Source organism: Solanum dulcamara, chromosome 11 (genome assembly GCF_947179165.1).
Source record: "Solanum dulcamara chromosome 11, daSolDulc1.2, whole genome shotgun sequence".
Taxonomy (NCBI): domain Eukaryota; kingdom Viridiplantae; phylum Streptophyta; class Magnoliopsida; order Solanales; family Solanaceae; genus Solanum; species Solanum dulcamara.
The window spans coordinates 43693874-43708270 of NC_077247.1; the positions used below are offsets into that span (position 1 = coordinate 43693874).

General features: G+C 34.5%; 2 protein-coding genes across 4 annotated transcripts; both read right to left on the reverse strand.

The window, feature by feature from the left end:
- Positions 1-448: 448 nt before the first annotated feature.
- Positions 449-3995, reverse strand: LOC129874757 (kxDL motif-containing protein LO9-177). Its single transcript, XM_055950105.1, has 3 exons — positions 3740-3995; positions 1430-1582; positions 449-919 (listed from the first exon to the last, which is right to left on the reverse strand). Exons 1-3 carry the CDS (start codon positions 3853-3855, stop codon positions 817-819), a joined length of 372 nt encoding a protein of 123 aa, XP_055806080.1. The 5' UTR covers positions 3856-3995; the 3' UTR covers positions 449-816.
- Positions 3996-4833: 838 nt separating this feature from the next.
- Positions 4834-12364, reverse strand: LOC129873414 (homeobox-leucine zipper protein ATHB-14-like). 3 transcript variants are annotated; one of them, XM_055948507.1, is made up of 19 exons: positions 12269-12364; positions 11685-11867; positions 9671-9830; positions 9236-9351; positions 9049-9139; positions 8858-8953; positions 8631-8744; positions 8439-8522; positions 8158-8313; positions 8002-8076; positions 7819-7925; positions 7325-7514; positions 7033-7221; positions 6843-6923; positions 6625-6759; positions 6009-6334; positions 5594-5708; positions 5325-5474; positions 4834-5136 (listed from the first exon to the last, which is right to left on the reverse strand). In XM_055948507.1, exons 2-19 carry the CDS (start codon positions 11855-11857, stop codon positions 4990-4992), a joined length of 2505 nt encoding a protein of 834 aa, XP_055804482.1. In that variant the 5' UTR covers positions 11858-11867; positions 12269-12364; the 3' UTR covers positions 4834-4989. The 3 variants fall into 3 exon arrangements, with proteins under 3 accessions (XP_055804482.1, XP_055804483.1, XP_055804484.1); XM_055948508.1 differs by lacking the exon at positions 12269-12364 and having other exon boundaries at positions 11685-12060; XM_055948509.1 differs by lacking the exons at positions 4834-5136; positions 5325-5474; positions 12269-12364 and having other exon boundaries at positions 5615-5708; positions 5994-6334; positions 11685-11947.
- Positions 12365-14397: the final 2033 nt, after the last annotated feature.

A 14397-nucleotide genomic window follows, 5' to 3' on the forward strand; every position in this document is an offset into this window, starting at 1 on the left:
TCACCGCAGTGTTTTGTCATTTGTAAGACACATTAGAAAATTACGGTGAACAAATTAAGATTACGACTATTCACTATAGATTATATGCAAAGTTAATGACAATATATGGATATATACATACTATCTAATAAAAAACAGAAATTAGCGATGACAAATTATGTAGCTAATCAACAAAGTTCCCATTGATCTTCTTGCCAAGTCTGTTCAAATGAGTTCTTCTGGTGGAATATGATTTAGAATCGCGAAAAGAATTGTTACTTTAAATACAATGATTGTTATAGTATTTACTAAAAATTTCGACTAATCAAATTAAAAGCTAGGAACTTTAATCAGATAATCTTGTCCTATGCTCTTTTGAACCAACACTATTCTAAGCTCTATCAGCACTGGATTTAACATTGCCAACTAGTTTTCTCTCTATGTTCATTTAACTCCATTGGCAAAAGAGTGCAGCAGATGAAAAATGCCATAAGCATGAGAAAATTGTCATTACATAATAACAAGGCATACATTTTCATTCCAAAAACAAATATCTGCTCGTTCATGTCATCAATCAAAGTTTAATGAAACTCAGAATCTTTACGATAGACAGATTAGTGCCTTGTCCCCGAAAAGGTACATGCAAAGCACAAATCAAAATAGAACTACTGTTCAGGAGAGACCACAACTTATCAGAACACGTCTTGAAATATACAGCTGCAGAACTATCAGTTAAAAACAGTTGAGCTCTATCCACCCTAAACAAACTTTTCCATATCGACAATGGAGAAAATAGGATAACCAACATTTCCCCAACATTTACATTACCAAACTTACTTATTGTGGCATTTCAAGATCAGGCCTTTGATCAAGTGCCTGAATTGTTGTATTATCTGGAAGAGCATCTGGGTATGTTGACGTGATTTTTGCCTTCATGTTCCTTATAGATAAAACAAACATTTAAAAGTAATAGGAAATAATTGAGTAACCACTAAACAAAGAAGTTCCCTGATTTTGGGATTAGAGACAATAGCCTAAGAATGTACGGTTATCTTTATGTAACATAACAATATCATCAAAAATGCTCACTCAAGGACTATGAGGTTGATGAAACTGCAGGAATGGTAGCACAAAGTATCACACCGAAACAATTGAATAAATGAAGATGATGGCTTTGATCGAAAAATGCATCTTTTAGAAGAATCCAAAGAAAGTAACATTTACTTTTGTGTTCCACAGAATTCCTGGGTAAAAAGGTTGAGTAGATTCTAGTAAAAAGTTCAACTAATGAACTGAGTAGTTTATCTCTAGCAAATTAATACAGATGATTTATTAGGTGCAATCATACAGAAAGGTCAAGCAAATCCCGCTACTTTCGGAAATTATTGAAAACTGATATTGAAATTCAGAAAGAGGAGAATTACATGAGGGAAGAAAAGAAATATCATACCTCAACTTCAGAAATATGTAATCAAGGTCTGACTTCATAGATTTTAAGAGACGTGTATTTCTAGAGAAATCTGCCGAGACCTCTGCGAAACAATGTTCTGAATATTCATTGAAGTGAGAAAGAACTGCATTGCTGTCCTGCAACCGTCCCAATCTGCATTTTGAGCATACAAGACATAGGGTAATCATGAAAAAGGCACCAAGAATGACAATAAGACAATGAACAAATGGACTGAACGAACCTATGTATCACATAGTAAAAAACCTCTTCCAGAATTATGACAAATAGATATCACAAGGGTGGCAGAAAGTTAAGTTTAAAGGAGGTGGCAGCTTCAAAAAGTTCAGGAACGGGCTGATATTCATGACCACATTCTAATTGGAAACAGTAGAAAGTACTATAATAACAAAATTTCTTTACAGCTCAGAAGAAAAATCATGATTTCAAATGCTTTGAGCAAGTTCTGAATGTAGCATATGGGTGACTTCATAGAGAAACAACCGAGACTCAACCAAAAATCAGAGCCCCAAACAAGACATTAGATGCTTTACGATCTTCCAGGAAGCAACTTTTCAGGGGTTCCCCATGTGAACATTACGCCAATAAGCATTCTCTCAAATTCGTTTTCTTCTTCTTTTTTTCCCGACAAATGACTGAAATAAAGCTTCTTAAGGAAAATCTCTCCAATCAAATGAAAATACTATAAGAGATCACAAAGGAGGTGATCTTTTGGTTCCCATATATTTTCTAATTCTTAATCAACAGGTTGCTAAATTCCAATACTGCTTTTTGGAACTTTCTTTCTAATCTGAGGGGTAAAGACCCCACCACATGATAGGCATGAACTTTTTGATGATTTATGTTGTTGTAATGGATAGATCGCAAGAAATTTTACATACTCATAGAGGGGATGGTACAAGTTTGATACTTTTAACATACAAAACCCAAAGCAGTCTCACATTGCATACTGAATGTTTCGAGACCTGCTAATTGTTAGCCAATATATCTCAAAAGACACTTCCATAATCTAAACTCTTGATGCACGAAGAGCTTTGACAAACAAAAACACGGACCATTTGATCTTGAACCTGAATCAGATACAACAGACAGTCTAAACTCTTAAGTGCATTCAAACATTGGTATCACTAATTCACTTTACAGCTCTCCAATCCTAATTCTAACAGCTTGTCTAATCATAGAAGGAGAGAGACTTGGGCATGCCCGGTTTAAGTGCTTACGTAATAAAACAATTGCTTTACATCTAGACTCAACAACCAAGAAAGATAGTTCATTTTTTGCAACAAAGGAAACTTTGCCTTTGGGAAATGCTACCCGATCCACCTGACATTTGCCCATAGGGTGCCAAAGTAATTTGGAAATGCTAACATGATTTTTTGGGGGATAAAAGTTTGCCTTTGGGAAATGCTGACTGCATCCACTGACATTTGCCCATAGGGTGACAAAGTAATTTGGAAATGCTATTTTTTTGGGATAAAAGTAAGATGTTGTATTGCTGGCATCAAGAAGATGCAAAGATTACAAAAGGAAAGTTGTTAGCTCCATTACAGCATACTCTAAACAAAACAAAGGGAGCTAAACATAATCAAAAATATTCGCTATCAGGCGAGGCCAATGAAATCTAAAAACGAAATTTCATCATTTAGTCCCAACATGAATTAAGTTATGAAACTAATATTAGATCTCATACATGCATTCAAATTCTAATTTCCAAAAATTAAAGAGAAAGCACACATCCATCAGCCAATCACATAGCCAAACAACATATCCTCTCATTTCCTGCTTAAACTTAACACTTCTTATCTTAATTATCCAAACTAGTTTTATTCAGCAAAAATAAAGGAACCCCACAATTTAAAATCAAGGTAAAAAAAAGGCCAAATTTGGGGTTCTTTCCCAACAACAGCTAGAACTCTTTTTTGTGATTGAAGGCTGCTTTATTCAATTAAACATTTTCTGAACTACCAACTCATTCAGTATCGTAAATTACCATAATAAACCAATAATTATATCTAAAACAAGAAGAAATGGGTCCACCCAAAACTGTATAACCTGATGGGGCAATGCCCAAGTAGCAGAAAACTATACTACTCAGGAAGAACTGAACAGATTAAAAAAAAATGAATACAACTTCAAATACACCACAAAATAGCATTCAAGAAACCCAATTAACCCTTTAATTCATTGCACATTCAGGATCGGTGTTGCAGTAGAAATTACTCAGAAAAGTTTCTATCAACAGATAGTTTCCAAAAGATAATAAAAAGAATAACGAGTAGCAAAGAGAAGTACATGAGGTTTTGTAATTGCTTCAAAGAATCCAAATCTTGAGCATTGATTAGGGTTTTGAATTCTTTGGAAATCTCTTCGGATGCAGATTTGATGGATTCTTTCTCTCTTTCCTCCATTTTTTTTCTCTGTGGGGGTAACTACTTTAGACGATTACTAGTATTTTGTATAAACATGTCTTTCTAGTTTTCTTCTTGGACGAATTGCAAGTCTAGCCTCTCTAGTTTGCAAAATTACACTTATCATCCAAAAAGCATAATTCTAAAATTTGCTTATTCCAAAATATATATTGTCTGATTTTCAGGGAAAAAAAAGTGTACTCCTGAAATTTCAACTTTCAACTTTAGACATTGCTAACATTCTCAAATTTTAGATTTTTGATCAATGATAAAATATGAGGTAGTGATAAAATTTGCGTACATCTTATCTTTCTCAAACCTTATTTAATGGGATTTTATTGATGAGGAAATTTGAGGAATCAAGGGTAATTAGAGTAATTTGAAGTGTTGATTACAATAAAGAATTTTGCACATAATTTTTTTGTGAGGAAACGGATGTGTAATTTCAAGGAAAGAAAACGATCCTACAAAAATAGTGTGTTATTTATATTTTATTTAAAATTAAAAATAAATTTGTAAAGAGCTACAAAATCAATTCAATCCACTTGCAATAAATTTTCAACAGAAAGAAAAAGGATAATAGCATCTTGTAGACATTCCACAATTCTCTTCCTAGTCTTTAAGAAAAACACATCATACACAAACAAGTTGGCCAAATGACACTATCAAAGTTGCAAAAAAATCAACATTTTTCCAACTTTAGTTTGACATTTGATGAAACATCTTTTACAAAAGATGCTTGATGTTAGTAATAATTTTGTCCCCTCCAAGAAACCAATGAAAAACAACAGAAACTTAACAACCAACAAGAAGTAAAACCATAATAGGCTAACAGCCTACTTAGTATTAGATGGACCACATATTTAGGCAAAAACAAAATCATTCATGGTTGGCAACCCAACCAACTTTCCAAATGCATCCAAGAAAACCAAAGAAAGGTTAATTGAATTCCCTTGTCGAAAAATTATGCTGCGCAAATAAGATAAAAACAATGTTTTCATTCATCATATACATGTTGGAATCCTCAAGGATTTCTGTCTCCGCCACTGGAGTAAGACATTGTTTAGTACAAAATAACTTGTAACGAGTCAGATAGCTAATGCCACAGCCTTACACAGATCATATGTTTTAAACTTAAACGAAAGACCAGTTTAAAAACATGAAAGCAAGGCAGTAATTGGAGTTGTCATCAGTAAGGACCTTCCATGCAACAGCTTGCTCATACGACACTGGCCTCCCCATGCTCGATACACATAACCCTGCCGGCAGATAGGCAAAGCCCTACAAGCACAAAGGGTATCAGAAATGACCAAATTGTTTGCTAATAATCTCAAACACCTCGTCTTGTGAAACATGAAGGTTAGGTACACATTGCACCATAAGATTAGAACTCGAATAACCTATTTCCAAGTGTTGATAAATCTCCTCAAGATAATCTGACTTAATTAAATGTAAGATGGTAGTCCAACCTGCTGCATAATCTTGGGGAACTCTGAAAGGAGGACCTTTCGACCAGCTTCATCTAGGATCTTATCAAGCATTATATCCTGAAGAGCTATTAGAGTGGTTTCAAGCATGTCAAGTCCTGCTTGGTTTGCAAATGAAAAAACTGCAGAATCCTGCATTAAGTAGATAAATCATTTAGTTATCATCACATTTCTCTTGAAAAGGAATCATGGAGAAACCTTTCCTATCAGAAAAGCTTAAAGTCAGTATAACGGGAGGCAAAGTTACTGACATTCATTTTGACAGAGCAACACATTATTGAGTCGGTATGGTGCCATAGTTGTTTCAGAACAGCATCACCGGCAGCTTGTGAATCTACCTGTAGCAATTCTCCTCCAGTATGATCCCTGAAAACACATATTGAATCAGTAAAACCAGGTGGAGAAACTGGGAACAAATTCAAAGTGTTCCATGAGTACATCAGGTTGCAAGTTAAGGGATAAGCCCTCCAGTATTTGTTAATCCAAGGGTGCAAATGACCAGAGTGGGCCTCAGTTTTGGATATTTATGGTTAACCTTTCATTTAAACTGCTACACACAAACTACCACATTTATCTGAGTATGTCAGGAATTGCTATTTGGTAATGCAAAACTCAGATAACTATAAATTACAGCAAAAACACTGCAAAGACCTTTAGAACCCATACTTATAGCTCCTGCAAATCCATCTCGCCAAAGTGACAGCTTCTGGTGAGCCAGGGAAGGATTTAGGTGTCAACTGAGAGCAGAGTTGAGAGGGTGCAATAGCCATAGCAACTCTCTGAACAGAGCCTACAATGCTTCGCACATATTGGCGAGCCATAGCAGCTACATTTTCTCGATAGTGATTTTCAAAAGCAAACTGGAATGCAATTGTCAAGACTGAACGATGGTTGTAATTGCTTCCTTCAACTTCACCAGCTGGTCGTGTCCCACCAGTTCTAGCTTCAAGAGTTGAAGCTAAATCCAAAGTCCGAGCAGCACTGGGAGAATCCTGCATCATAAACAGTAACAGTAATAAACTATGAGAATAAGGTAAGAAACTAATCCACACATCCTATGGCAGTTTTCAGATGCTAGGTGACTTCTCAAAATACCAAATTGAGCCTTCAGATGCTAATAAACTTTTCAAAAATTTCAAAAATAATCTTAAATTCTCTAAAAGATGAAAGGCAGAAAAAGCTTGTGACTAAAAGCTTGAAGTTTCTGCATTTGTAAGTTTCGCATTCGGCCAAAATTCATTACAAATTGAACTTGTACAATACATAATAGGCGTCACTTAACTGATTTAGGCTCCAGTGGAATGACAGAGAAACCAGATGGAAGCAACGGAGCATCATCACCAAAAGATTCATCAATATGTGCAAAAACAAGCTGAGCACAGGCACCTGTGGCACTCTCCTCAATTCCACTGCATAGCTGCATTTTTATAGCAAGAGCATAAGAAACCAAAAACCCTCATAAAAAACAAAGTGAATCTTAAGCAGGGCAGAACTACCAACCTGTAACAAATACATATCCCGTGATAAAGCTATGTCCTCTGGAGAGAAAGCATTACCCTCTAGCCGAACAACCTCAAGAAACTAGGAACATAGTAAATTCAGATTAAAACACAGTTATATGATCGGTCAGAGACCATAGACAACTTCTGCAACAGTTGCAACCACAAAATATGGCATAAGACCTACTTACCTCCTCATGCTCCACAGTCTGAGCAAGAGGTAAAATGACCTGGCTACTGGGGAAGACCCCAGGTCTGGCACAAGGGACAGCATAGGGACTGGCTTTAAGAGATGCAGAAGAGTAAGCATCAACTCCATAGTCAGCCCACTCCGAACGGTGCTCCCTAAGGAACCGGACAAGCAAAGCAGGGCAAACATTCTACAAAAGGGAAGCAAAAAATAGAATAACACCACATCCAGCAATTAGAATCATGTGATACTATTACAGTAATATGTCTTATAAGTACTTGAACTTAACATACCTGAAGAAGCATTGATGCTCTTGCACACAAGACTCCTCCAAAAGTGGGGAGAATTGACAAGGTGTTGTATTGTGCATCAAGGAACTTACTTGGTGATGAGTTTACAGCAATTGTTACATCCTCCACACCATCACTACCCATAATTGTCCAACCATCATCAATAAATCCACTAACCGCATTATTGAATCCCCTGCAGTAAATATTGAGAATGAAAAATATCCTGTAGCAAGCGACTCACAAGAATTGTACGCAAAACTAATATAAAAAAATCAAAGCCAAAAGCTTTTGTTGGTCTGAGATGGTGGAAGTTCCAGGATTTTTTAATCACGAGTGCTCAACTATTTGTAATCTGAAAATCACCACAGAGAATGGTGCATAGTTAATATATTCGTATAGATAGAGTGCCTATTTTTAATCATGAGTACTCAAAAGATTGATTCAGACTGTTAGCGCAGTGTAGTACATTCATCTCTAACAGCTATCTGAGCTTTTACCTGCATAATCTCTGACTAAATGCCCTCAAAACGGCAGGTTGCCGACCTCCAGCATATTGAATTTCTCCGCTGGTTTCTTGTGCTATCTGCCTTATGTATCGGAAGGCCTGCATGGATATCTTAAGGTAAGTTGACTTCTTAAAATAGCCAGTTGTCGAGACAGAAACATTAGAAATTTCTTACAGCCACTGTCATTTTCTGAGCAAGGATCTTGGACGATTCATAAAGTGGTCTGAGGACTTCGGGAACACTGCAAGCCTGTGCACCAAAAATGTTTGTTCAGAAAGAAGGAATCCAGGTAAAAACATGCTCAATAATTGACCAATTAAATTTACTCACATTGAGATCAATATGGTCAACAATGTGGATGATTGAGCCCCCGCCCTCACAAGGCCGTATGAGGAAACCACTTGGTAGCATTTCTGCCCTAACAGAACTAGTAGCAGGAGGCCCAACAGGGCCTCCAGTGGTAGACGTCAAAGATCTTTCACATACCTGCAAATTAAAGCCCAGAAACATGAATGCAAGAAAATACTTGGTACATACATTGCTTATATGGAGACAAGTACTTGGATTGGGAAAGTTCTAATACAAGTTTTTGGATTATGCCTAAAACATACCACAAGACTTCCATCGTCTAAACTTCTAGTGTATCTCAATGTCCAAAAGTCACGAGCCGGTGCCAATGTAGTTGGTGCATAAGTCTAGTGAAGTAACATAGCAACAACCAATGCTTGAGTGCTGAATTAACTTAATTCTCAGATTCACTTTGCCTCAAGTAACCAAACATTAAGCACGGAAACACCACAAACCTGCAGGTATATGAGCTCTATAGTCCCTCCATTTCCAGTAGGTATTACACTCAGTATATCAAGGCAACGGCAATCGCGATGCCAAGAAGGACGATCTTTAAGGATCTCAGCAACCTGAAACAACACTTTCTACAACTCAAAGACAAGGCTAAAACAAGACACACTAAGGAAGACAGCAATTATCTGTGAAAATTAATATCAATCAGAAAGGGAGTAACAGGAAGTACCTTCATGGGCTCTAGACTCACAAGGCCGCAAGCTCGTGCTGCAACACCATTACAGTTGCGGGAAACAGCGACGATGCCAATAGATTCCGGACCAGGCTAAATCAGAAAAGGAAAGGAGGAGGGGAATTAACACATATGAAATGAATCAATGATACAAAGGCTAGAGATGGAGAATCAAAGAGAAGTCTTGCCTTCATCCCAATCATCTGCACCCAGTCGACAGCAGTTCCAGTAGCTTTACTAAGGAACTCTGCCAGGGTCTTTTCAGCTATTGCTAGAAGACTTCAAAAAGAAGACATTGAAAAAGGAAATAAATTAGTTGTTCGACCATAAATAATAATAATAATTCAGATGGATGGAAGGATAAAGTCTGATTACCCAGCTGGGCTGGTAGCATCCCTTTGAGGATGCTGAGGCATTGGGTTTTGTTGCTGCTGCTGACCACTCACGACCACAGACTCACAGCAGGTATCCGTGGCCGTACTGTTAACCTGCTACAATGCATCTTGAGTTTCATTACCAAAAAAAAGGTACAATATACGGCACGGAGTGTAGGACATGATTTATGGAAGGATAAAGGAACAGAATTGAATGCAGCTCGTACAAGTTTTAGCAGGACAACTTTGTAAGTTACAGTTTCGACAAAGGATGGCAGATTTAAACATAAGAATTTGAAATATGGTCCATTAAAACCCCTAACGACAAAATTTTGTTTAATTTAAATTTTTTAATCAAGCCCTGTGAAAACCAATTTTCTCAAAGCACTGGAATCTCCACCAAATGTGAAGGTTGTAAAGCATGTAGAGAACTCACAGTATGCAACTGCTGTCGCATGTAGCCATTATCATACACAAGATGTGAAACGTGCTTCTGCAATCGGTCATTCTCTTCCATCAACAGTTTGTTCATAGCAGTAAGCTTTCTGTTAACAGTCTGGAGATGAGATGCCTCCTTCCTCTGCTTCTCACGACATCTACAGAAGGTAAAGGAAATACTGATTTACGCTATTTACCCTTCTGAGCTATACATGTGCTCCAAATGAAGAAAGCCTTAAACAGAGTATTGACAATATGAGAATGGTGAACAGAAACTTTAACATTTTGCCAAAAGAAATACTGAAAAGTAGGGGCATACACATATCTACCACTCTCTTAGTGAAAACAGATTAGAAAGACTTGGATATAAAAAAAACAAAGACCCTACTCAAGCAACCAAGAACACTTTCAGAACCACCTATTCTCTTAGGATATCTGCAAATGGTCAATCACATTAAAGCATCTTTCGCATCATGGGCCATCTCAACCAGTCCTAAAAACAATTTCTTAGATATTGAAGATAGCAAGTCAACTCTGAAAAGAACACTGTACTTACAAATGTTAAATAAGGCAATTAAATCAGATAAAATTTTCTGTCTTTACCTAGTAAAACAAATATAAAAGAAGATATTGCACCTGTTGTTTCAAACTTGCTCTTCTAGTTTATCGAAGAGAAACAAAACCAAAAGGAGAAGGATCCCTTTAGCTTCATAGCTACAAAATATATTAGAATATGCATATTTACCTTGTGTGAGTTGGGAGAAGAAATTGGTTAACATGTCTGCACTATAAACAGACCCATATATATTTCAGGCAGAAGCTTGTAATTTATGATTTCTCATCTCACTTGAAAGAAACAAGCAAAGCTGAACGGGAATTCCTTGGAACTGAATTTTAATTTCAACTTCACTTACACTAAGAATTACAAATTGTTACCTTTATGTAATGATTAAGGCAATGTCTATAAGTGGAGGGATAACCCAAAAAGTAAGTTCAAGATCCAGTCTTTACTTTCCTTTACACCTAAACCACTTCCTGAAACTTGGTAATCAAAATACTGGGAACAAAATAGAGCTCATGGCTACCCAAAGCCTAAATATACGTGAGTACAGTATAAAGGGTCACCACTGAGAAGGTGCTCATGGACTGACACCAGCTTTGAAAAAGTAAATGATTCCACGAGAGTTACCAAAAAAAAACACTAAGACCAAAAAAAGAGCAGCTTGATCAGGAGGAGAAAATCAAAGTTTCTTTCATCAAGTTAATTCTTGTTACTTCATCAAAAGTAGCAGCATATATATGGATGGTCAAAAAAGGAACACCATTTTCAGGAAGGAATCAAACCTGTCCACATCTTTCTTCTCATTAAATTAGAAAACATTTTAAGTTACAGAAGCAGATGGTGAAAAACATACCAAATGCACTAAATTACTCAGCACTCCATAAATACAAATAGATATCAAAGATGCAGATGGTTAAAAACAAAAAATGCACAAAACTATTCAGCCCCTAGCCTTGCTAAAATTGACAAAAAAAGTAAGTTATTAAAAAAAAAAAGGCCCTTTAACCAAGTAATATACAATGGCAAAAGTTTCCCTCAAGATTCACAGTCAGCAGTTGCACACTTTATCTTCCATCACAGAAAGACAAGAGAGAAAAAATGAACAAATAGACAGAAATTCATTCAAAAGCATGAAACTAGAAATTGTAAAGGCCCTTTTATCACATCTGACCCCAATTTCAAAAAGGGGGGAAAAGCTTGAAAAGGAAAAGGTTTAACTCACATCCAGACATATTTGAAAAAAAGAACACTTTTTTCTTCAAGACAACACTATCCCATTTGGGGTAAAAAGGAAAATTTTCAAACTTCCTAGCAATCTCTCTACTAAAAATTATCAAAAGACAGATTCTTGAAAATAGCAAAAAAATTATCAAAAGACAGATTCTTGAAAATAGCTTCAAATAGATGCATACAACATTTACTACTTCTAGAATGGGATGATGATTTATACCTTCTGTTCTGAAACCAGACTTTGATCTGTTTAGGGTCAATATTTGAAAGAATGGAGCATTCCCTAATGAGCTGATGCCTCTTCAAAGAAGTTGGCTTTGGACATTCTGCATAAACCCTCTCCAAAGCCTCCACTTGTTCTGGTGTATACCTCACATACTTGCTACTATCCATCTCTTTGTTACTACAATCACAAACCCCAATCACAAAATCTATTACAGAAAAAAAAACAAGAAATACAAAAAACCCTTTATGTATCAACAAGAAATGATGGTACTGGTTCTTGAATGAACAGGTAGGCTCTCTACTCCAAGAGAGCCTCCTCTCAAACTCATCAAGACTGCGTTTTTTTTTTAATAAATAGAAAAACCCTTCTCCTCAGCTATCTCTAATACCCCTTTCTTTGTTTCTTGCTCTCAGATATATATCACAAAGTGGGAGGAGTTGTTTTTTGAAGTGAAAAAACAGTAAACCCCAGTAGAGAATTAAGTAATGAAAAGAAAGAACAGAGGTCCCTGCCCTTTGACGCCAATCTCGAGAATTTATGAGACAATGAAGTTGAAGAGAGAGAGAGAGAGAAAGTACCTTTATGCATAGAGCACACAGAAGAAACCAAAGCTACTGTAATAATAACCTACAAGCATAAGAAACAAACTGGAAAACAGAAGCTAGAGTAGGGAGTCTTTAGAGATGTTTGACTAATCTTACAACATGGTCATACATAGAGTTTTTTGACATTAATTGAGTGATATTGAAAAAGAAAAATATATTCCCTCATTCTCAATATTTATATAAAATTTAAAAAATATAAAAAGATATTGTGATATTTCAAAACTATTCTTAAAAAAGAGTACATCTTTGAGAATGAGGAAAAAAAGTTAGAAATATTAATTTTTCATTTTTGACTAACTTTAAGCCATCCAAACGGGTTCATAGTAGTCACAAGACGTGATTTGCTCATTTTGTAAAAATATGTACTCCCTCTGCTTCTTTTTACTTGTCAAATTTTCACTTGACACACCTATTAAGAAATTAATTATTGATATGGTAAATTTATCATTTTATCCTTATTAACCACTAAAGCCATAATCCAAATTTCAAATATCTTGATTCCAAAGATATTAATTCTCTCAATAAATTGAGGGTATAATAGGTAAAAAAAATATATTTTCTTGATTTGACAAATAAAAAAAAATCAAATTTGAAAATTTTTGACAAGTAAAAGGGAATATGAAGCAATAATTAAGGAAATTTTGATAGTTTTTATAACTTGTTGATTTTTTTTTATTTATGAGAAAAAATAAAACTTAAAAAATTTAAATGACATATTCAAACAAAACTTCAACTTCAAATTAATTTATAATTTCAAATCATAATTTTACATCACATGTTTAAACAACTCCTATGCTTCGTATTTATAAAAAAAAAAGGGCTCACATGTTGCAAGGCTTTCTAAAAAAAAATGTTACAAGTTTTTTCAAGAATTGTTTGTAGGCTAACTAAAATTATTTGTCCTTTTGGTGACATTCGATAAAAAAATTACTTAAATTATTTGAAGTTATTTTTTTGATTGCAAGCCTAAAAAAATATTATAAGATTTTTTACTAAATTGCCTAAATAAGCTACTTGATTGCAATTTTCTTCAAAAAGTTGTATGACTTAATGGACATTCACATTTCACAATATAATACACTTATAATAAGTTTGAATTTTTATATAATAGTTTGTTATTTTATAGAAATAGGTAAACCGAGAAAGAAAAACAAATATTATGAATGTATAAATATGCATACATTTCGAAAGAGTTAAAAAAATAATCATAATTCATAGCAAAGATATTTATGAAATTAAAAATAGCACAGAGAGGTTGGTGTATGTTTTTTTAAGTACAACAAAGATCCAAGAAAGTGCAAAAAGATTGAAGGTATAAGCACCTTTGGAAACATTTGATTTGATGGTATTGGAAAAATATTATTAGGTGGTATTTGGCAATAAATATATTTGGGAAAAAAAATTTAAAAAAAATTGAGAATTAATATTTGGTCATATAATTTGTTATTACTTGCCAAATATATTTTGCAAACATTCTAAATTCTCAAGTTCAATAAAAAAAATAGAATTTAGGCCAAGTTCTAGTATTTGGAATTTTTTTAAAATTTAAAAATTATTTCAAATTTTTATATTTTATAAAAACACTCATAATTTATTAATTTCAATTAATATATATCTACAACTAACTCCATTAAAAAGAATAACTTGTTATTAATGGGTTATAATGTATCTCGAATCAGAGAGAAGTTTTAGTATGTGATTATTGTACTGCTCTTGCTCTTATTGTTATTTTTGTTGTTATTGATTGTCATCAATTATATTATAAGGTTATTTGTTAATGGAACAAGTTCATTATAAAATGATAATACAAACTTATAGGTAATTTTAATATTGTTTTGTAACTTATGGGTATAAATTATTATTTTAAAAAAAAAACATTTCTCCCAAAATTTATGGTCAAAAGCATGGTAGAACTTCACCCAAAACTTCATTCAAAATTTACTTATCAAAAATACTTAAAAATTTGTGGTCAAACGCTAACTTAGATTGGCTACATCTGTAATGATGTTAATTATTCTATAAATTCATTAGCTTTTTTCTAAAACTCTATTTTGTGATCTACAATTAATACATAGTTATGATCTATGAATACAAGCTTTTTC

What these genes read in the sequence shown, in the direction of transcription:
- LOC129874757 (XM_055950105.1), bottom strand. Translation starts at nt 3,855, where the DNA reads ATGGAGGAAAGAGAGAAAGAATCCATCAAATCTGCATCCGAAGAGATT. An exon ending in AAGCAATTACAAAACCTCAT is followed by an intron (nt 1,583 to 3,739) that starts GTACTTCTCTTT and finishes CTCAAAATGCAG; the next exon opens with ATTGGGACGGTTGCAGGACA. An exon ending in TACATATTTCTGAAGTTGAG is followed by an intron (nt 920 to 1,429) that starts GTATGATATTTC and finishes TTTATCTATAAG; the next exon opens with GAACATGAAGGCAAAAATCA.
- LOC129873414 (XM_055948507.1), bottom strand. Translation starts at nt 11,857, where the DNA reads ATGGATAGTAGCAAGTATGTGAGGTATACACCAGAACAAGTGGAGGCT. An exon ending in GGGATATGTATTTGTTACAG is followed by an intron (nt 6,760 to 6,842) that starts GTTGGTAGTTCT and finishes ATAAAAATGCAG; the next exon opens with CTATGCAGTGGAATTGAGGA. An exon ending in TCCCCAAGATTATGCAGCAG is followed by an intron (nt 5,137 to 5,324) that starts GTTGGACTACCA and finishes TTGTGCTTGTAG; the next exon opens with GGCTTTGCCTATCTGCCGGC.